The sequence below is a fragment of the Pongo abelii genome, chromosome 5 (genome assembly GCF_028885655.2).
Source record: "Pongo abelii isolate AG06213 chromosome 5, NHGRI_mPonAbe1-v2.0_pri, whole genome shotgun sequence".
Taxonomy (NCBI): domain Eukaryota; kingdom Metazoa; phylum Chordata; class Mammalia; order Primates; family Hominidae; genus Pongo; species Pongo abelii.
The window spans coordinates 102,845,001-102,869,969 of record NC_071990.2 but is presented as its reverse complement, the minus strand read 5'-3'; the positions used below and the strand labels follow the sequence as shown (position 1 = coordinate 102,869,969).

The 24,969-nt window shown below is 33.2% G+C and overlaps 1 protein-coding gene across 7 annotated transcripts in view; it reads right to left on the bottom strand.

Annotated features, from left to right (window-relative positions):
• Positions 1 to 24,969, bottom strand: part of GRIK2 (glutamate ionotropic receptor kainate type subunit 2) — a 1,201,011-nt gene that overhangs the window by 118,828 nt on the left and 1,057,214 nt on the right. For 6 of the 7 annotated variants that reach the window (XM_054557912.2, XM_063724917.1, XM_063724918.1 and 3 more), the window contains one exon: positions 22,962 to 23,179. In XM_054557912.2, the coding sequence (XP_054413887.1) occupies positions 22,962 to 23,179 (218 nt within the window). Of the gene's footprint in view, positions 1 to 15,226; positions 16,155 to 22,961; positions 23,180 to 24,969 lie in introns of those variants that run through there. The other variant, XM_063724920.1, reaches the window with a different exon arrangement.

Genomic DNA, 24,969 nt, shown 5'->3' with positions numbered 1-24,969 from the left:
TTTGGGTGGGAACACAGCTAAACCATATCTGTCTACATGGAATGTCTCTGTATTATTTCTTACAACTGCATATGAACCTACACTTAAAGCAAAAATATTTAATCAAAACACACATATATTGAATCCTCAATTTAAACCCTTTTGTGAATTATACCAAAAGCCATTCCATTTACTTCAACAATTGATTTTACGACTGGCAGTGTCTAGAAAGTGGTAACAGATAGTTGAAAGATGAATTCTATCAGATTTGACACAGGACTAAATGTCAGTTTCTCAACTCTCTTAAATACCTTGTATCCATCATATTAAAGAAAATAGATAGAAAATACAGGATTCCTTCACACTTCATGGGTTATAATGACTGCAGTTTAGATGATACTTTTACATATATGAAAATACAACATTTTAAAGCATTAAAGATTATGTATTTCCAGTTTTAAAAGGTGTTTGGATGACTTCACTCAATGATTTCTCTACTAACATCACAGTAAAATATATTAATATGGTAAGACACAACAAATGACGATTCACAACAGAAAACTAGAACTGACACACAACTTCTTGCTGAAGTCTGAAATAAATGTCGTTAACTACAATGATGCTTAAACTTTATTAAAAGTAAAATCTATGGCCCGCCCTTGCTTGAAATCAAATGCTACTACCATGTTGAAAGGTGTTAGGCATACCATTGTTTCTTTGTCTACATTATGCCACCTATAAGTTCTCTCTGATCCAGTACACTTGGCAGTTATCTTTCACCTTTGTAGATATTAATTTTGAATCCAGTGGAATGTGTTTCCCGGCTCCCACTACTGTTAGTACTTGTATTCTGTGTTAATTTAGAGGCTATAAAAAATAAAGACAAAATAAAAAAACATAAAGAAAAAAATGAAAAACAAAAAAATAGAGGCTACAACTGATAGGAAATAACTGGGCAAGCAGTGGGCAGGGAAGACTGTCCTATTCCAGAGGCAGGTGGGAGTAGTCTTCGTTTGTCATGAAAATGTGGGGAAGATAAGAGAAGCCCTAAAAAGGGGGCTGCTTCATCATTCAGAGTATCAGAAAGTAAGGTCCTGAGGGTAAGAGTCCATTCTATCTCAGGCCCAAAGAGCCATGTTAAAACACAAAACAACAATTTTGGATCCTGAGATTGATAACTGGAATACAAAGTTTGCATGTAGGCCTGCTTTCAAGATTTAGTAGAGAGAGAGAGGTTTATTCAAGTGGCCTCTGGTCAACCACAAATCCCAATCAAATTCCTCTCACCAAAGATTGAGATAAACATAAAGCTATAAAAATTGGTCGAAAAAACAAGAAAAGGAGTATTATCTTGATAACTTAAAGGGAGAAGAGATTTTAGAAAATGATTTATTACCAGCAACAACAACAAAATGGAAACACATTTTGTAGTCCCAATGTGATACAAGCCTATAAGACTTTTTGAAACAGGTAGAAAAAACTCACAAAACAGGCTGATTTTCTTAAAATCAGGAGATTAAAATGAGAAATAAAAAATGAGAAAGTTATTTAATAAATAGAGGTCATAAAACCAATGTCAAATCTCACTCATCTCTCATTTTCTCATTTCTGTTCTGTTCCTAAAGATGAAATCAGCACGATTGAGACATATAATATTTTCAAAAATATGAAGACAGTGTGGTGATTCCTCAAGCATCTAGAACCAGAAATATGATTTGACCCAGCAATCCCATTACTAGGTATATACTCAAAGGATTATAAATAATTCTACATGTATAAAGACACATGTACACACATGTTTATTGCAGCACTATTCACAATAGCAAAGACTTGGAACCAACCCAAATGCCCATCAATGATAGACTGGATAAAGAAAATGTGGCACATATACACCATGAAATACTATGCAGCCATAAAAAAAGGATGAGTTTATGTCCTTTGCAGGGACATGGATGAAGCTGGAAACCATCATCCTCAGCAAACTAACACAGGAACAGAAAACCAAACACCACACGTTCTCACTAATAAGTGGGAGTTGAACAATGAGAACACATGGACACAGGGAGGGGAACATCACACACTGGGGCCAGTTGGGGGATGGGGGACTAGGGGAGGGATAGCATTAGGAGAAATACGTAATGTAGATGACGATTTGATGGGTGCAGCACACCACCATGTATACCTATGTAACAAACCTGCACATTCTGCACATGTATTCCGTAACTTAAAAGTATAACAACAACAACAAAAAAGATAATCAAAGAGGAGTTTCTAGAACTGATAAGAAACCTGAGTGTGTAAATTAAAAGAATTTGATAAATTTCTATTATAATCAAATCTAGGCATTTAACATGGTTATAAGGCTGCATTTAAAAATCCTATGGAAGCAAAAGAAAAGTGTTGGTATCCACAAAAAAAAAAAACCGCAAAAACACAACAACAACAACAAAAACTCTCTAATTCTCCCTTTCCATCACAGATAGCCAAAAGAAATGATGAGACAAGATAGAACATGTACATTATTTTTATCATAAAGTTAAATTGTTGATAATTTATTAATCAATGGGTGTGTATATTTGAATTAATAAAATAAGCAATTATTTTAAGTGGTGGGTTTATATTTTCAGAACACAACTTTAAACAGTGGGTGTGCTACAACTGGAGGAAATTACATATTTGATGAATACTCAAGTAACTGCCATGTCAAAATTCTGTAAATGTGCCCAGGTGCAAATTGAATTTGCCCTGAGTTTGCCTCATATTGGCAATTTGATATCTGTTTATTTACTTTGTTTAATAAATATATGAAATTTGATTGTTTTCTTGTTTTGCTTTAAAACCTTTTTTAGGCCAGGCACAGTGGCTCATCCCTGTAATCCCAAAGCTTTGGGAGGCTGAGGCAGGAGGATCGCTTTAGCCTGAGAGTTCAGGACTAGTCTGGGCAACATAGTGGGACCCTGTCTCTATTTAATTAAAACAATAAAAAAACCTTTAACATTTTATTCTGGGTCTGAAAAATCTGCTTGCATATATATTATATCATATATATGTGTGTATGTGTATATATATAACTATATATATAACTATATTATATATAACTATATTATATATATTATACGTATATACATATATATTATGTATAACTATATATAACTATAACTATATATATAACTATATATATGTGTGTGTGTGTGTGTGTGTGTGTGTGTATATATATATATATATTAGTTACGGAGCTGACCACATGTTAAAATGGCACTGATGGTTAACACTGGCTCTGATTTAGATGTAAAAAATAGTAAGTTGTGGCTTATGTCACTTACTTGATAAATGGAAGAGACTTTAAAAAAAAAAGATAGTTCTAAGATTCTTTGAATCATTTTCTGTTTTGAAGACACAGGAATAAGGACATAATAAATGTAATTACTCAGTATTCATGCTCCTACCCAACCATTCTATCACCACCGCCATATAAAACTTAACTCAGTTTTCCTGTTTGTTCTTGTATTTAAAAATAATGTATTTGTAAAACTTCTCTAAAAAGTCAATTTAAAGGTAATAGGAATATTTTCCAAACAAATAAACTGAAAAATAAAATAAGTGTAAATTCAAACTGAGATTAGAGGCCATTTTTTAAAAATAAACATTTGTCAAATATTCCAAGGTTTCTACATTTTGGTAAACGTTCACACAGACTTCTTCATTCCAATATGAAAACTGCCCAGCACTCATCAGACCTAATCAGGTATTATCTGAAATAATTATTAATAAAGATAACATTATCCTAGTTGGGGTTAAGCATGTCTGACAAATATCAAAGGATAAAGTATGGATGTAGGTGCTCAGGATTATAGGAAAAGTCATTTAACACACCTACTAATGTCTGAAAGATTACTTTCTGAACATGTGTATTGAAATATAACATTTGGGATCATGGTACGGACCTCTCATGTCTAATTAATGCCTTTGTTATAATAAGAGGCAGGCTTTCAGTATCCAACACATTTTTATCCAAAATTATATGCATGTTTTAACAAAGCAAACAGAAGGAAATAAAACTGACATATTTAAATAAGCAAGTGTTTCTCTTATATCACATTTTCTCAGCTTTGCTACAACATAATTATTAATGAGCTGAATGCCATTAACATGAATCTCTGTACTTATATTGCTCCTTAAAAAATACTTGCTTTATAGCTTAAGAAACTTAGTGGAATGCAGACTACATACAATTTTTTAAACCAAATGAAAACAATGATGTTCCAACATTTAAGTTTGTAAGATTAGTTTCTTTGTTATAAACATATTAAAATGTTTAATTCCTGTTATGATCAAAATAATTCAAAATAAAATAATGATAGTATTTCCCTCATTAAAAATTCTCAATACTGTATATTTCACACTAAAAATGAGAATAGGAAGAAGAATCACCCGGTTATATATTGTTAGTATTAAAAATTACTTCAATGTCTCTAAAGGGTGTTGTATCAAGTGATCAAGACAATTTCATTCATTTCAGCTTGATTAAACTTTAGGCATGCTTCTTCTGGACTCTAAGCCCCTGACCTCCCTTTTCTTAGAGGACACCTTTGAAAAATTATAATTGTAAATTACTTCTTTGCCTCTTTTGGAATGTAAATCTTTTTAAAAGTTTCTTGCTAATATTACAAGGTAGCAATGTCTTGCTCAAGGTCCTAGAAGCCCCTTTTGAACTGTAATCATCTAGGAAGCTAGTGTCCCTGTGTAACATTCTCTGTGGGAGGGTAGAAATTTAACTTCAGTGGGTACCTTGCTCCAAGTTATAGAACTATCTCCTGTCATGAAGATATCAAAAAGTTTGTTTTCCATTGGGTAGGACCAACTAGCAAAAATAAATGGTTTCCAATGCCACTCTGCCTCCATCCCCCTCCCCAACTTTTAAACAGCCTCCAGTCCTTTGCACAGTAGAATTGAGTTCAGACTGAATTCTGGCATCTCCTCTTTACGGCAATAATCGCCTTGCCTGTGTTAAATTGTTCTGGTGCAGTCATGGCTTTGATGAAGACACTGTCATATTCCTTTAATTCAATGATTAGATAGTTTGTTACTTACATATTTACAAATAAGCATTATTCATAATAGCAAATTAAAAATCAAATGTTTCTTTTCTTATTTGTTTTTTCAACAGCAGTCCAAGACTAAGTGCAGTGGGGTGAATACGACTCACTGCACCCTTAACCTCCAAGGCTTAAATGATCCTCCCACCTCAGCCTCCTGTGTAGTTGGAACTACAGTCATGTGCCACCACACCCTGGCTAATGTTTTTATTTTTTGTAAAGATGGGGATTGTCGCCCAGGCTTAGAAAATCTTCTGAAGTTATGTTTATAGCATTGCCCCAATTTCATTATAGATATAGGTATGTGTGTGTATGCACACACATACATATTATATATATCAGAAGATGTGTGTGCATGTTTGTGTTCTCATTAATAATTATTGTCTTATTTCCATTTTCTTCACTTTCTAAATTTTTCTTAACATACTAACTTTAGTAATCTCAAAACACCTAATGTTATACAAATTATGTTTTGGAAAATTATTCTGTGTATATATTATATTTTGTAACTATTAGGGTATGTAAAATGGTTTATCCTGGCTTATTTTACTTATATTAATTAATTTACTATATCATAAAAATGATTAAAGATTATTATTAATAATCTTATATTGATTAATTTACTTACAAGGATTAATTTGCTATCTCATAAAAATGAAAAAAAAAAAAGCAGTAGAGAACCTATTATCTACCAGAATGCTCTAGTTACTAAGTCTTTGACCTCATGAAATTCACATTCTAGTCACAAGAAGAATAACAAATGAAAACACTGAATTTAGAATGTTATCATGGAAGAAACGTGTTATAAGTAAAAAATAAGGAGAAAACTCACTTTACAGAAGGAGTTATGTTGATTTCTTTGTTTGTGATCCCTTTAAATACTCTTAGGAAAATGATTGAGATGGAACAATTGATGATGCAGACAAAATAGTAGTAAACTTATAAGCTTACTAAATGGCTTACTGATTAAATTAAGGTGTTGAGCTTACTAAATGGCTTACTGATTACTTAGATTAAGGTGTTGGCGATAGATATGGAGAGCTGTGAATAGCTTTTAGATGCAATGTATTTTGAAGGTACAACCAAAAGTACATACTCATGGGTTAGACATGAGAGGTGAGCAACAGCATTGATGGCATTGCCCTCTGTTAGAATGGAGAATAATCACGGAATGATGAAACTGGGGACAAATAAAGACTCCATTTTGAATTTAGTGGATTTTAAGTGACTATGAGACATTCTCAATATGAAAATTATTAGAGAGATGTTTCACATTATTTTTGTTTTGAAATCCAACATAAATTTTACACTGAAAACATATCTCAATTCAGACACTAAATTTTCATTTAAGACACTTAAGTTGTATTGATTGCATAAACCTAAAAAGCTAAAAAAAAAAAAAAAATCAGTTAAAATACTAGTTCCATATACCCAAGTTGTTTCAAACAAATTTCCAATAATTGAACAAAGTACTAAAAGCAATTTTCCTGTAATATACACAACGTGTTGGTAAAACTTGTTCATCTTTTTTAACTTTTTAAGAATTAATTTGGCTTCAAAGCATGTATTCTTGTTTCAAAAGTTATGTCTGTTTATCTTTCCTAGTGAAGTAATTTACTAATGCTTACATCAACTAAGAATTATTAACACTGAAGTCAAAGGAAAATTGTATAAATTGAAAAACTCTAAATTTATCAATCTCAAAACAAAGTTTTTAAATTTTACATGTAGTTTTTGAAACTACAAGGTTGCTATAATACTGCTAACAGCAACTAAAATCTGTATATTGACTCTTTAAAAAATGTGAAAAATCACTTTTACTGACCTTTATTATGATAATTTCCTATTATAACATGAATCATTACAGCTTTCTAGACAAAATATTTTTTTCTTTGGAAATTCAATTTAGTTTGCTTTTGTTCAGTGTGATATTAGCACAAAAAACATAAAACAAACTATTATTTTTATCTTTGATTATAGAATATCTAGAAATAATTTAATTTCATGAAACTTTGAGTAGGGATTAACAATACAGTAAATCTTTGTATTTGACTCAATCAAAGAGCAATTTGGCAAAAAATTACAAAACCATTACATTTGTTATCTTCCATTTCTTTCAATAGTTCTACAAAACTGGCAATGAGTCATAGCACTTACACATATATACTAAATAATATTAACAATTGTGTCTATGACACTTATCACAGAGTCTGCTTCAGAAAACTGAACACATATAATTTCAGTGTCATATAGTAAAGCTAAAAGGATTTATTAGTTCATTTTCACACTTCTATAAAGAACTACCTAAAAATGAGTAATTTGTAAAGAAAAGAGGTTTAATTGAGTCAAAGTTCTACATGGCTGGGGAGAGCTCAGGAAACATATGATCATGATGGAAGGTGAAGGGGAAGCAAGACATGCCTTACATGGTAGCAGGAGAGAGAGAAGCGGTAGGTGCCACACACTTTAAAATTATCAGATCTCATGAGAACTCACTTATGAGACAGCATTGGGGGGATGGTGCTAAACCATTAAAAACCTCCCTCATGAGCCAATCACCTCCTGCCAAGCCCCTCCTTCAAAACATGGGGATTACAATTCTACATGAGATTTGGGTAGGGACACAGAGCCAAACCAATCATTCCACCCTTTCCCCTCCCAAATCTCATGTCCTTCTCACATTTCAAAATGCAATCATGCTTTTCCAACAGCGTCCAGCATTAACCCAAAAGTCCAATCCAAGTTTCATCTGAGACAAGATAAGTATCTTTTGCCTATGAGCGTGTAAAATCAAAAACAAGTTAGTTACTTCCAAGATACAGTGAAGATCTAGGCTTTGGGTAAATGCTCCCATTGCAATAGGGAAAAACTGGCCAAAACTAAGGGGCTACAGGCCCCATGGAATTCCAAAATCCAGTAGGGCAGTCATTAAATCTTAAAGTTCCAAAATAACCTTCTTTGACTCCATGTCTCACATACAGGGTATGCTGATGCAAGAGGTGGGCTCCCAAGGCCTGGGCAGCTTTGCTTCTGTGGCTCTTTAGGGTACAGCCTCTGCAGCTGCTTTCACGGGCTAGTGTTGAGTGTCTATGGCTTTTCCAGGTGCAAGATACAAACTGTTGGTGGATCTGCTCTTCTAGAGTCTGGAGGACAGTGGCCCTTCTCTCACATTTCATTAGGCAGTGCCCCAGTGGAGACTCTGTGTGGGGGCTCCAACCCCACATTTCCCCTTCACACCTAGTGCAGGTTTTCCATGAGGGCTTCGCCCATTCAGCAAATTTCTGCCTGGACATCTAGGTGTTTCCATACATCCTCTAAAATCTAGGTGAAGATTCCAAACCTCATTCTTGCCTTCTGTGCACCCACAGGCCCAACACCACATGGAAGCCGCCAAGGTTTGGGGCTTGCACTCTCTGAAACAATGGCCTGAGCTGTACCTTGGATCCTTAGAGCCATGGCTGGAGGTGGAGTGGCTGCTACTCAGGGTGCCATGTCCTGAGGCTGCACAGACCTGCAGAGCTCTGGACCTGGCCCATGAATCCATTTTTTCCCCTCCTAGGCCTCTGGTCCTGTGAAGGGAGGAGCTGCTACAAAGATCTCTGAAATGCCTTGGAGACATTTTCCTTATTGTCTTGGCTATTAACATTCTACTCTATTTATGCAAATTTCTGCAGCCAATTACTTAAATTCCTCCTCAGAAAATGAATTTTTCTTTTCTACCACATGTTCAAGCTGAAAATTATCCAAACTTTTATGCTTTGCTTCCCTTTCAAACATAAGTTCTAATTTCAGACCATCTCTTTGTGAACATGTATGACTGTATGCTGTTAGGAGCAGAACGGCCACATCATGAATACTTTGCTACTTTGAAATTTCTTCCACCAAATATCCTAAATCATCTCTATCAAGTTCAAAGTTCCACAGATCCCTAGAGCAGGAGCACAATGCCACCAGTCTCTTTTCTAAAGCATTATAAGAGTGACCTGTACTCCAGTTCCCAATCAGTTCATCATCTCCATCTCAGATGACCTCAGCCTGGACTTCATTGTCCATATCACTATCAGCATTTTGGTCAAAACCATTCAACAAGTCTCTAGGAAGTTCCTAACTTTCCCACATATTCCTGTCTTCTTCTGAGCCCTCAAAATTGTTCAAATCTCTTCCATTACCTAGTTTCAAAGTTGCTTCCACATGTTCAGGTATCTTTAGAGCAGTGCCCTACTCTCCTGGTACCCATTTCTATATTAGTCTGTTTCACAGTGCTGTAAAGAACTACTTGAAAATGGGGATGATGCTAAACGATTAGAAAATGTCCCCATGATTCAGTCATCTCCCATCAGGCCGCTCTTTCAACACATGGGGATTACAATTTTACATGGGATTTGTGTGGGGAAACAGAGCCAAATCATATCAAGGAAAAACATCAGTCTTTTGTTTTAAAATTATAATAAATCTGTGGTTTTTTTTAACCTAACACAGCTAGAGCATCCATCATCATGACCATCTTGTAATAAACTACATTTTCTATTTCTAGCTGAAATTAATATTTAATAGCTGTAAGAGATACAAAAAAAATCTATGCCACTAGTTCTTTATTTAGTTCAAAAATTGAAATTTTTCTCCTAAATCTGGGAGTCATTTGAGGAAAAAATGTACCCAAAGTATTAATTGGACAGTTTCTCATATTGTATACCTCACTCTAATCTTAAAAAAGGCACTTGTTTGCCATTTTTAAAAATTAGGATCAACTGATTTTTCCTCTTGTTAGAAAGTTATCGTAAACTATGGGCAATTTTTTAGTTGATTAATTAAAGATCTTTTGCTTATTTACAACATTTCTTTTAATCTCATTTTTACAACTTTGTAACAAAATAATCATAATTGAAATAACATATGTTACCATCTTTCCATCCAAAAATGGTCTTCTTTGTTTAAAAATCCAAGCCATTGTATCACAGTCCGAAAGTGTAAATTCAGACTCTGTCAAAACATATTTTTAAATGTATTGAACACTTGACTCTAATTTTGGTTAACTTCTTTGTTTCTTTTTTTTACTATTAAGAAAAAAAAATTGCATATCAAATTCAGTTTGTATTTTCTGAGAATGTATGTTGATAATGACCAGTTTAATATCTTAAAAATATATATATGACAAACAACTTTTCCATTTTGCTTTGTTGCAGCAAATTGCAATGTTCATTCATTGTGAAATCAGTTAACATATCCTTATCCAGACTCTCTTATTCTTTACTCTTCCAGTTGTAGTACCAGTTTCTACATTTTCATTTAATTCTTCTTAATAGTGTAACTTCATTTTTAATTAGAAAATTTGCCCATATGTATTTTTTAAACTAGAAAAATAATTTAATTATATTTTGATTAAAATAGTAGTATGCATTTCAATTTAATAATCATATGGTTTAGATAGTTATAATTGTAACTTATTTCACCTACATAAAATATTCAAATAAACACATTACAATGTTACAGTAGTACATAGAAGAAATCATTTAAACTGAATCAAATCATTGCCACTGAGTACATCACTGATGTGTTGGAAACAACTCATGCACCAATCACATGCTCTATAATACAACATCTTATATGAGGCAAAGGTTAAAATGAAATATATGTTTAAGTTTATTGGAAAAATGTCTTGCACTGCTTTGGTTTTAGAATTTCAATTTAATAAAAAATAATTCAAATTTCATATTTTACTCCTCAGTGCCCTAGATGTATTACATGTGCTCTATAACCACACGTTTTATTAGAAGCCATAAGAAAATAAAAATCTAGTTTATTCCTTAGCCTTACATAGTAAAATTTCTTGGAAGAGTTTCAGAGTACAATACTACTTTTGATACTTTCAAAGTTTGTGGAATTCAAAGAAGGGAAATAAGGCAAAATACTAAAGTGTTTCTCTAACGGCTAGTAAAAGTAAATCACTGCAACCTCATTTCCAGGACACAGCAGGGGCAACACATTAGGCCTGAGATTAGGAAAGAAACATCACCCAGAATAAAGATGAGTGAGAAAGGTAGACGTGACAGCTATTACATGGCTACTAACAATGCAGAAAAAAAAAATAATAATAAATAAAGATGGGAACAGGTTAGCCACCATTTTTATTTTCAAAATGCAATAGATGTACTTGTTTTAGCTGTAAGAGTTTGACTAAAATGATTATGTACACTCTGGCATCGGTATAAAAATCAATGACAGGGCCACTTGCAATTGTTAGGCCCCCAGGGAAACAGCAGTCCTGAAAGTAAAGCCTGGAAGCCTTGGTGCTACTCATAAGCTGCTTCATTAAAACAAAAGCCACATACAGTGATCTCAAGAATCCTGTCTCCACAAAAATTAGTCCTCAGCCAGCTTCAAAGGCAGACATATTTCTAAATTTGGAAGTGTGATCCTTTTGCTAATACTAGTATATCTGGCTTCCTGTGAAGAACTTTTGCTGTTTATCTGAAAGCTAATTGTTTTTTTTCTCACAAACATACATTTGTTTCTGAATTTCCAAGGGGGCCTCTGTCACAATCCACACTTTCTTCAACACAACTCTCATCATAACTATCACCACCAAATTGGGGGGGCATCCTTTCTGAAACACCTCCCTAATTGTTAAAATTTTCCAGGTAGATCGTAAAAAAGGTCTTTTTTAATAAAATTCATTTCACTCAGTCATAACCATCTGGGGTTGTCACCACTTTTCATTCTGACAATACGGAATCCTAAGTCACACAGTTTAGTTATATCTATTTGTTGGAGTCAGGCCGGGTTTTCATTTTCTGGTTTTGAAAGAGAAGGCTGACAAAAACTCCTGAAGAATGTGAATTGATAAATTTAAAGTCCCATGATGTTGATTTTGCTGTGACCATGAAACTGCACTGAAATAATAAAATCCATTTTAAAAGATTGACTATCTGTAATGTGTACATGGAAATAGATTCCTGATGTACTTTATCTTTTCAGTGAGATTAGAGAGTAATCCAGAATATTTGTTTATTAATAATCTAAAATCAGGACCAAATTATTAATGAAATGAGAATGCAACTGAGTGTCAGATTGTAGCATTAACCATAGGTAACCTGTATTTGCAAAAGTACAGTATTCATATTGGGGGAAATGGTTTCATCTGCTACCGAAATTTAACAATTCAACGTTTAAGCTCATCACAATAACGATAATAGCAAATATATATTGGGAATTTAGTACATGTTCAGTGGCATATGAACAATATATAAGACATATACTCTCAATTTATCTGTAGGAGATAAATTCAAAAAAGCAGAAACCCCAAGAAATTAAATTAATCTGTATTGAGTGAGGAATGTAGGATTTCATGCCACAACCTAGTCTATGCCTTTAATAATTATGTTAAACTATTATATTGACTCAACAATAAATTATATCCATTACTAATGCTGTTTCCCAATTCTCTGGCTTTTATTGAATTGTTTTTGTAATAAATTGAAAGGAACCATAAGCTCATAGTGTTCTGAAAACAGTCAAGGGACCTACAAAGCAAACTAATTTAATGTGTAGCTTCTGATTAGCTGTAATTACAATATTTAATAAATTAAACACCTACCTTTAGAGATAATCAAATATTTTCACTGAACTCACTTGTGCTATGGTGTATACAATAGGCTAATGACAATCAGAAGCATAATTCAAATACTATCAGGAAATGTAAAAGTATATTTCATTGCCAACCCTGAACTATTCTTTCTCTAAATAGATTTAAGATGGAAACTGGGTATAGAAAAATGAATTATATAACCATCCATAATTTAACTCAAATTAAGAAAGCATACCTTATTCTTACAGAACACACTCTTCATGTACATACACACACAGACACATTCAGTCATCTGGAGAGTTCTTTGTTTATAAAATTATTAAAGAACTTCTCTGAATACACATCAATCAAAGTGCTCACCTTTGTGCATTAGGCAGTTAAGCAATTCTAGGCACTGCCACAGCCACTAATATCACAGCATAAAAACAAAGATTCAAGTTGTTTCAGAATAAGATCTCGTTAAGAATAAGATGTTTACCATCAATATTTAACCAAGTTTTATTTCTTAAAGCAGTATATTTGAGGAATTTATTATATTCAGTTTGCAGTTATCAACACTTATGAACAAGCACCAAAATTGATTTTGTCCTTTTCCTGATCTATCTGGAGTTAAAGAGAAGAATGTAAAATAAACAGAGATGATTTATAAACTGTGCTTCCTCCTTGCAAATATGCATGATAAAGTGGTGAGATTATCGAGCATCAGAAGGATGCATCACTTGACATCTTGCTTGCTCCCAAGGGGAAAAATAGTGCAGTATTATCTTTAAATAAAAGTCTAACATTGAAGATGGCAGTAGCAGCAAATAATAGTAAATCTCCTTTTGCTTCATAAAGAAAGCAAACAAAAACTTAACTAGTATGTGGTATCTTCAATCAGCTCTTAATAACAAACAACAAAGTGATATTACTGTTTTTAGAATAATTTGGCTTTTGGAAAGAGAAAGGAAAACAAATGAACAAATGAAAATTCAGCTGACCAAAGATGCTAATTAGTCTAAAATGCCTTTGCAACAAAAGAATAGCTTCTCCCTGAAAAGACAGCATAACAATGTGGAAAATCAAGACCATTAAACTGCCAAGGATATTTTAAATTAAGTACAAATTTCAGGATATTCACCTTGTAATTAACGGGCTATCTAAGAAATGAGAACAATATGTCTTTGCTGATACTCAAAAGTCAGAGCAGCAACACCCCCCCACCCCCAAAACGATCAATAGATATTTCATAGCCACAATGTCAATACGTATAATTTCCTCAAAACATTAACAAATTAGAGTCTGGGTTTTTTTGTTTGTATGTATGTTTTAAAAATACCAAATGATGCTTCTATTCAGCAATTTACATAGAAGAAATGGAATTTGTCATTTTAGTTTTTTTACGTAAGATATAAAGGACTACAATTTTTAGAATGTCAAGGTATTTTTGGATAATATTTATCTCAGCCTATTTTTTGCATCCAAAATATGTCCTTCTTGAATTTCTTTCAGAATGTTGCCTAACCAGTGGCTATAAACTCTTGGAGTGACAACTATTATCCATTATCCAGCACTTGACATGCTAGCTCAACATCACTGTATTAACTGACTTTCAAGTTTTCTCACTCCCTTTGGGGCCCTCTCTCCTAAGACTGATGAGTCGGGACACAGTGTTTGAGCTGCCAACCTGACTTGACAAACAGCAGGAATGGTCCTTGCACAGAGTAGAGGAGGGAGGACAAAGGAGGGAGAGAACCACAGCGTACTAGTGCATGCTGGAGTGACAGGGCCTCATGTACATGTTTTCCAAGGCAATTAAAACATTGTTTCTCAGATTTTACACTTCAGTCAAACATACAACTTCCTTATTCAGTTGAAGTGCCCAAAGCTGCGTTAATACATATTGCAAATGTAGCAATTAGAAAAGGATTAAACTTCTGTCCCTTAGATATTTTAGAGAGGCTACTTTCAAAGATAAAAGTTGCTGCTCCTTCCAAGTTTAAATACGCTAAAACCCTAATCACTTCTTATAATTCCCAAAACGGTGTTATTGCTTTCCTTTTAACCATTGAATTCACTCTGGCAGAGCGAGAGTAATAAAACTCATCATCTTCTAATTTTCAGACAGCTTGATAACCCAATGTTCTCACTATAGATAAAGTGTAATGAAGCACTTTCTTTCCCATAGGAAAGTCTTTGACTCATATGCTTTCATGCCAACTAGCCTTCACATCTGCTGTTTCACCATTGATGGCTTTAACTTGGCATGCTGAACTAGTGTCTGATGAAGCAGCTTTACTCAAAGGCACCATTTTATTTCTTGCAATGGGAACATAGTAAAATGGTGTTGGTTTCCTGTAGTCCTTATGCAAATCCCTGTAATAAACATAGGATCAGGCCTCACGTACAATAAATTGTGTGTTAGATGAGGAAAGGGGGAGGGAGACAACCTCTGGGAATAAAAATAACTTCCCTACTACACAAATAAATCAAAGACATAATAAATAGTCATGTTTTAAATATTTATATCAAACATGACCAATTTATATTAAAACTGTATTAGACACTAATAAAAATACAATGACACTTTAAAATACCAACCTTATTTTATTGAACAAAATACTACCACGTAATCTAATGTTAACTGTAGTGCATTTCCCACATTCAATATTTCAACACCATTAATACAGGAAAAATAATTTGGGAGAGTTAGAAAAATTATATGACTATAAAAATCTTCACTGAGATATTTCTTTCAGACTTCTAGAAAAAAATGTCTGACGGACAATGAAGAACACAGCAACATGAACAAATAAAAATTTCATTAACAATATTAACCTAATCTTACTGCCCAGATACACTGGTGATCAACCACATCAAGCTTTTATGTTTTAACTCATTAAAGCACAAAGAAAAAAAAAGATTATCTATAAACTTCAATATGTGAGACAAACAAAAAATTAAAAATAAAGTTTCTGTGTGTCCTAAATAGCCATAGCTATTTCCTAATCAGTAATTTGCAAGCAAGTTGGAAAGAATAGTTTTTGGCTTAGAAGCCTAAGTATATCAGGTATTTCATCTTCCAAGTTAGAACAGTATGTCATGTTTGAGGAACATTTTGTTTTAGTTTAGATCTGCAAAGGAATATTGAGGGATTCTCAAGTAACACAAAGCAATATGTAAATTAGAATTGTGTACTAATTTACTCTTGCCAGTTAAAATAGCACTTTTTTTTCACAACAAGGAAAGGAGCAGAAGCAGTTCACTAAATATTACAGAGTAGTAAAATAAGCTCAGGCAAGAACACTACATGAACACAAATCTCAAAGCTCTTGCTCAGAACCCAATTCAATATAAATCTATAGAGTAGGCCAATTAATACCATGTCCTTAATGTCACTTAAAAGTCATCTCTTCTTAATTCAGTCTCCATTAGGTAAACACAAAGTCTCATGTGCAATTCTCCCAAGTCTCAAATATGGACCTTTACGCTTTCAATCCCCATGATAGAAAAACCTACAATAAAGGTTTACAAAGAAAAGATGAATGTTCATTCCTCAGGTCCCTAAGAACATATATTTTCTCAGTTTTCACTTAGACATACAAAATAAAATACAACTCTGAGAAACAGAAGTGCTCAAAAGGGAAAAGACTCCCTATTCAACTCAACATAAATAAAAATGACGTGAGAAAAAGCTATGTGGCTAGTTAATAGCACCTAAATAAACAAGCCAACTCAAGTGAGTAGCTATTTAACACATCCTCCCTATACTTACTGAAGTACCATAAAGAATTTCTAATTGTCATATTGTAAAAGCATTCCTTCTGGATAGTGGTGGAAAATTATTAGAATCTGTGTAATAGTAAACATGTGCAAACTAAAAGACATAACCTGATTTCTGACAATGTGCTGGCAAATAATTATTAAACCTTTTCTTACAGACAACTACATTTAACTAGAAATCTTGCTATATAAAATAAGAAAAACATTTAAAGAATAAGCTCTAAAACCAAACATATCTAAAATTCAAAAGAGTTCTAGATAATATTTCTCATCTTTAAATATTATTTTTAGGTTAATTTTCTGCATATGCAAAGTGGAACTTTCAAAATGTTTTACCACCAATATAGCAAGAGGAAAATAAACATTCATTTCAGAAAACATTTTTCAATGTGAAAAGCACACTATCGTTGCAATTTTGAGAATTTACTCTGCTAATGTGTAAATCTATTCACAGTAAATATATTATATTACCACCACTTCTCTAAATAAAAATGGACAAGAATTCTGTTTTGCCTATATTTACAAAATTAGGAGCAATCTCTAATGAATAGTATATGTTTTTAGATCTAATAAGGACTTGCAGTAAACTACCAACTTTTTACATTTTATCTCTCAATGGAAAAGTTACTTATGTTCTTGCAGTATACTGAAAGCAAAGTCACTCAAGCTCTCAGAAAAATTATTGCAGGCATGCCACACTAGCAATTCAGACTTCAAAACATGTACTATCACCCCAGCGTAACTTAATTTTAGAAGACTGTTGAACTGGTAAGATCAGAACAAATGTCAGACTATAAAGAACATGTTATAGCTGTATCTGCCCCAATGCTGTAAGGCAAATGTTTTAGAAACTTACTATAATCAAGCAGTTGAGGTCATGTGGGTGAGCCAAAATGATTAATACACTTAGTTCTTTTGAGTAACGATGGTTTATGTGACGATATCTTTGGTTATTATGTTTATTGTGATACTATGCATTCCTTGGTTATAGCTTTATAATTAATAAGTCACTTAACCTCTTTGTGGCCTAGTTGCCTCATCTGTTAAATGAGCATAATGATACTTGCTTCCTACCTTCCTTAGAAGTTGTCTGAAGATAAATGAGCTGGAATTTAGAATGTACTTTGCAGAGGAAGGCTGTAAAAGTTAAAGGAAAAAAAAGAAAGGGAGAGAGAGACAGAGAAAACAAAAAAGAAAGAGAAAAATCTCCCGAGAAAAATCCTCTTTTGCTCAGTACCAAAAATTAAAACGTTTTACCTAGGATGGAATAACCCACTTGCTTTTCATTCCTAACTTCATTACCTACACTTCAAAATCAATGACTTTTAACAGATAATTAAAATAGGAAAGCTATAGAGGGCTCTATGTTTTGAATAAACCTTTGACTACCCTGTAGAATAATAAAATTTTGCACATAATCGCACATTATACCTGAAAGCCTCTGTCATATGTTTTCCATCAGTAAATGTAAAATTCATTGTGCCAATGGATAACTGTGTGGAATTTGACAAAAGTAACAAGGTGCTGCAATAAAGAAAAGCTGTGGCATTGATTTAGGGCACACATAGCAGATAATAATCAAATCATCATTTGGGGAGGCTTGGAAAATAGGAAACCATGAATATAGGGGAAAATATTATTTTTAATTACACATTGTAGTTGTAGTGACTTGAAAGATAGAAAATGAACTAATAATCTTTTGGACTTAGCCAAAAGATAGCCAAACAAAATGATAAAATGTTCAAAGTATCAGCTGGCTAGTTTTAGCTACATGTAAGGTAGGACAAGAAAGAGATAGAAGAGTAATCAGAACAACAGCAAGGAGATGGAGAAGGAAAAAGGGGAGGAGAGAAAAATAAAATTTAAAAGAACTGACCACTTTGCAAGCTGAATTTAGAGGTGATGTAGAGGGGATAAAACTTGCATGGTTGGATAACAAACGTATTTCTAATCTTCAGTGTCTCAAGTCAGCGAAAGTTCTTAAAATTTTCTCAACGTGGCCACAAGCCTTAATTAAGAATCAAATTAAGTGTAATGCCTTAGATGCTTTCTTAAAACCTCTAAAAAAGTCAAGGCAATACCTTGTAGATTTTCTCATTTGGATAAAGATCTTCTAGCCCAAAGTAGCAATGATTCAGTCTGAGGAGAGGCATGCCTTTAAAAGAACAGCACGTGTGGCTTTTACAGTATAAGTAGATTCAATTAGACACATTTAAAGGTTAAGAATAAATTGTACTGGTAAAAGCACTGTCACCGTGGTGTAGAAGGAACTGAGTCTGTAAATGTAGAAACTTGGGCTCTCAAGTTTCTGTGAGAAGGACAGCTGACTTGGAAGATAAATAAAGGTTTATGTTACATGTCACTAAGTTTTTGGCTGTTTGTTAAGCAATATTCTTGTGGCAATTAATAATTAACACAAGCTCAAGACATGTAAGTTCAGTGCCAAGAACCAGAGATACAAAAGTGAATGATATAGATTCATTCAATCCTTATTCTCCTGCTGTGCAGTAGAGTATGGAAACATACAGGAACCAAGAAAACATATCTTGGATTAGTATTTTAACAATAATGTAAGTTTAAAAAAAAAAAAACTTCAAAGAATGTAAAAGAGGAGCACTGTACCCAGACTGGGTAGATTTAGGTATGAAAAGGGTCAGGAGAGTTTCCCTGGAATAAGTGATATATAGATTAGAATCTAAGGAATAAAGAGAATATAACCAATTAGGTTGGTAGAGAAGGATGGGGATGAAAAAAGAGCATAATAGGCATTAGAGAAAGAGATGTAACGGTATAGAATGCAACCCAGGACTAGGAATACATCAATTTGGATGGAGCTTACATTTTAAAAATATGTGCCAACATTTTGTTTAATGACCATACAAAAGAGCACATGTTTCTTCCTTTGATACTATATTTTTTAGATGGACATACTGTATTAGTGTACATAATAAAGTCAGAGATTTCAGGTAGGCCAAATCCAGACAAAGAATTTCTAAAAATTGGAAAACTTGAGTCATGGATTTCATAGAAACAAGGGTATTTGGTATCATTTTGTAAAACATGTGACTCACTTCAAAAATACAAGAATTCTCAAAAGAGGCCATAACACCTACAGGCTATAGCTGAGTGATTTTTGATCCTATAATGTATAGGCTTCCATTCTCCTAGCCTTTATACTTAAGGGAGAAAAGAATGTTCCCGTTGCTTGGTAACATGTTGCATAATGGTTAGCCCTGGGGTGAAATTTCAGTTCTAGTACACTAAATTCCCAGATTCCAAGTAGGTTTTGACTCCTCCTTTAATGATTCTTCATAAAATTCCTGGACTGTCATCTATTTTACTATCTAAATATGATTAAGAACATATTGGTGATATCATGCAGTTTTCTATTGCTTACATGAAAATAACGTGAGAACCACTATCTCCTATTTTGAATTATTTTTTCCAGTCATGGCTTTACATTTATCTCTGAGGAGAGTCTGTGTGATGTGTAATGGATATAGAAAAAAAGAAGGAAGAATTTTTCTTGAAGATAATATACTTTGAGCACCTTGAGCTCAGTGAACAAAATCAATCATGGTCTTTGGAAATGGAATTATTCAATGTTGAAGAACAGCTATGTAATTCTGCTATGTCTTTGCAATGCTGAGGATTTACACCCTTTAACACCAGATATCTGGAGCCAGCTCTTCTTGCTAGTAGTAACAAAACTATATCATTTTTTATAATAATTTTCTGGAAGGAAGTATTCCAGAACAATTAGTTAACAGCAGGGTCTTGCTAAATTAGTAAAAATAAGATGGAGATTCCTTTAGAAGTCAATGCTTTATGGGTGCTTCTTAGAGTGTTTGTATGTGTGGCTGTTAAATGAAAAATGAAAGAATCGTATAAAATGTAAATACACTACAAAATAGTCTCTGGTTCACTGTACAGTTTCAAAATAAGTAGGTAGTTTTTGAATTCCAGACTGCTAGAATTTTTTTTAAATTTCATACCATAGCTGGAATAACTATATACTTAACAAGTAAAAACATGAAATTGAAATAGGAATCTTTTAAGGCTACATTAAAATACCAAAAAAATCAACATTTAATGTATTCTTGTGAGTTCTAATTTTCTTTTCCTAGTTTCAATAGGAAAATAGAACTCAGCATGTGATAATATTAGCAACATAAGGTTGTCAACTTAGTGATTATCTCTGTGTGGTTTTTATTGTGACTTGTGTACATTCCAGATACAATTCTAAAGAAATAATATATGTGCTGTTGGAAACAGAAAGCTGTGTCGTGTCGACTTTCTCAAGGTGCTAGAGGCACTTGCGTGTGAGAGAAAAACAAGAGACAAAAAAGAGTAAGAAGAAAAGTCAGTAGCAAGGAAAAGTGAAAGTAGGCAAAAATTGCATAGCAGAAAGCAATTGAACTATTAAAAAAAGAACGAAAGAATCAAAAGACAAAGAATTAAGAAAATAAGCTTAAAAATAAAAATTTTATAAAGAAAAAATAAATATGTTTGGTAATTGATTTTTCAAAAATGAACTTTGCTACTAGTATATTTGAACTTTAAAACAAAATATTTGAGTCTTCTGGAAAAAATAATATTAAAACGGAAATGTTTATGAACCAGAAATAAACACTTCTGGTGTCAAATTTTTGTGTTACGTACAATAGATTGTTTTATTATATTTTACAAACTCAATTCAAAAGCCACTTGGATATTGGAATAAATTAAATGCATCACGCATTCACTTCCTTCAAGTTGTTGACACTAACAATGCACGTTTAGCAATTTCAGCAACTCATTTATTTTCCTTTTTTTTTTCTTTTTTGAGACAGGATTGCACTCCAGTTGCCCAAGCTGGAGTGCTATGTCAGCATTTTGGCTCGCTATAACCTCTGCCTCCCCCACTCAAGTGATTCTCCAGCCTCAGCCTCCCAAGTAGCTGGGACTACAGGTGCATGCCACCACACCAGACTAATTTTTGGGCTGTTTGTAGAGACAGAATTTTGCCATGTTACCCAGGCTGGTCTCAACCTCCTGGGATCAAGTGATCCACCCACCTTGGCCTCCCAAAGTGCTCAGATTACAGGCATGAGCCAACGTGCCTGGCCTAGCAGCTTATTTCTTTAAAAAAAACACAAAAATATTAACAAGTTTGATAAGAAAGGAAATCTTTATAAATTCTCAATATTCAATTAAGAAAAACTGATCCATCACAATTAATATAGTCAAATAGGACCATACTGAATGTAGTGTTTTGCTTATATTTGATTATCCAATAAATTTGATAAAATAACAGTGATTTTCCAAGTAAATGTGAAATCCATATCCAATACTTAATCTAGTCATATGAGAAATTCACTTTGAAAATAATTAAATTTTAAATATTTTACTAAATCTAATTTATCTTATTTTTGAGGGAATTGGATGTCCTCCAGAAATTTATTTTAAAGTTAATTTTATAAAAATTTTTACAAAGAAAGTTACATAAGTTGGCAAAATACTGACTTAAATCACATAAAACCAAATTCAGTGATTTTTTTAAGTTTATTATTCTGTTTCCATCTAAACTATAATCTCGATAGTGAGAACTAGAATACTGAATGTGTTGTGTAACTTCTGGCACTCAATAGAAACTTGATGAATGCTTCATGAAATAATTTATTTTATAGCTTGAATTAATCATTTTTTTTTAAAAAATACTATTTCCACTGTACATTTGAGCTGCCAGTTGTGTTTCTGTGAACACAGAAAGAAAATATCAATGTTTTAAAATTTGCCCAACCTACAAAAACTGTAAAAATACTTGGTAAGATACAAAAGGAATTATAAAGTGGTAATAGCTACCTAAAGTGAAATCCCTCAACTGGTCTACTTTGGCCCAGTGAGTGGGCAAGAGTAAGGAGAAGAGAGAAAAAATAGACGAGGGCAAGGCACTCTATGTGACAGAAACTTTTTACAAGCACACTTTCATTTAAATGTTCCACAGGGCTGTCTCTCTGGAAACCACTGTGAGTTCAGTGGGACAGCCCCTTTCAACTCTGTGTCTCCCAGACTATTACCTTGGTGAATGTATAGATAATAAGAACTGTCTCTGTATTTTCAAACTTTAAATCTTGCCTCATTTCAACAAAAGTAAATGTATGTATGGGAAACATTTTTCCAAGTAATTATTCTATTCTTCTGGAGTAGCAAAGTTTTGTAGAATCTGAACATCCTACTATTACAGTTTCAAAAAATACATTTTGTTTTATTCAAAAAGAAAAGCTTCCTGGGAAAAAAATGTTACCCTTGGGCTGATTTTCCTCAAAACAGGAACAAAATGTTGTAAAGCAAAACCTCCTTAGCATTTTCAAAGATTAAAATGATTGGTCTTGATGAGCATACGTTCAGTTGTACACCTCTCCACCCCTTGAGGTATATGCTATTATTAAGAATTGTGCATGAATAGTGGCGTTGTTACATTCTTACATTTGTGAATCAAGAGAAGTTTGTGCTCCATCATTTTAATTTGTAAATTTTAGGTAACCAGCAGAACTTACCTTGAAAAAAGTCATGGTTGCACCATCCTCTACTGCTCCATATTCTATCTTGGTTTGTTTAGCTAAATCATCGGCAGAGTCAATAGGGGATTCCATGCGTTCCACTGTCAGAAAGGCGGCTAAGTTAGCAGTGTACGAAGAAATGATGATAAGTGTGAAAAACCACCAAATGCCTCCCACTATCCTGGTGGACAGTGCTTTGGGCATGAGCTCAGAACCTAACAGAGAGTGGGGGAAAGGTGAAACGAATATAGAGAATTTGATCAGCAATCAGATACTTTTGGTCACAGTGGCAGAATGGAATCACTGTGTAATAAAAGCTTAAATCAAAGATTTACATATTTCTTTAGTAAGCAAGCAACAACCACTGGGAGAGCAGAGGCTATTTTCAGAAAATAGAAATCTTTTAGGACATTCTTGTTTAAATATAGTGACAGGAGACTCAAGTTCTACCTGAGATGATGCAAAGTTCCAATTAAAATATTAATGAGTAAACATTTTTAATAAAAATATCATTAGAAGAGATTTTTTAAGCTTTCTGGTTTATAAACCATATTTATTGTTTTTTCATATTTTGTTAGTTATGAGGGTTTCAGAGGAAGTGCTTAAATATACTTTTGGATCCATTTCTTAAGCTTTTTGTAAATTTCACTTTTCATGTGCATGTAGCTCAAACATTTTGTCTATCTTGTTATTTTTAAAAGTTACGCATAATAATAAAATAACTACTATTACCCACATTTCTTGAAATGATGTGGGGTTTTAGTGTAATGTTTATTTTAAAATAAGATAATAAATTATGTTCTCCTGTATAAGCAAATATCTCCCATCACTATGGTTAGCATCAATAAAAAAATTAGAATAAGAATATATAGCTAAATTGTCACATTTATTTTTATACATATATAAATATTTTATAAATATATCAGAATATACGGCTGGAGTTGCCTGCTCATGGTCTTAATAAAAGAATGGGATCTGAGAATTATATTTTACTTTTGACTATTATTAATTTTAATTCATTTAGACTATAAAACAAAATCCTACCAATTTAAAATTTGGTCTGTTATTGAAATTTTAATTACAGCTTACCACATTGTTTATATTCTTAATGCTTAAATAAACATATATCAGTATGTGTGATTTTTTTATAAGTAAGGTATACTAAATTTATAGATATGCATATATTACTATTCACTTTTAATCATGTTGAATCTATCAAGAAAGCACAGACTAAAAGTACTTAATTTTATTTGTGTTTGAGTAAAATGGAATGAAGCAAAGACGGACTTACAGTCATATCTTTAGTATAATCTCTGATGCAGTAAGGTAACACATCTTTAGATGGAATAAAAAATAAAACAAATTATTCATGTGAAGCTTGAAAAATAAGTGGTATTATGACTGCACTATATCAAAACAGCCCATCTTATACTGCAGTTCATCTTACCATTGCAATTTCAAACAAACAAACAAAATTTTAAAAGCAGACAAACTTGGACATGACAGCCAACTCCAGCTCCAGATTCTGCCTACAACTCTGTAAGGAAAAAAAAAACAGAAAAGTACCTTTCTGATGTAGTTGCTCCTAGGCCCTGTCAGACACACACTCGGACACTGAAACACTAAATACTCCCAAGATGATAAGCAGCGTTGGCTGCCTATTTTGCTTTTTTTGTGTTTTGTTTTTTTTTTTGTTTAAACAACAACACCAATAAAGTCAAACAAGACTGGGAAAGAAAAGAATAGTGGAGACATTTGACATAAATGGCCCAATTACCACAAGTTCATATCTTACCCAAGGACTTAAAGCGAGTACCTCCTAGTCTTGTGAATCAGAGCCTGGTTAGGGGCTGACTGTCATGTACTCAAGGTAACGTCATGTCCAGCACTATATCCCACTAATTCCTGGGAAGCTGGGCATCAGCCAGAATAGTATGGGTTCCTCTTTCATGTATCCACCAGCAGTGACGTAGTTATGTGGCGAAGCAAATGTATATTTGAATTT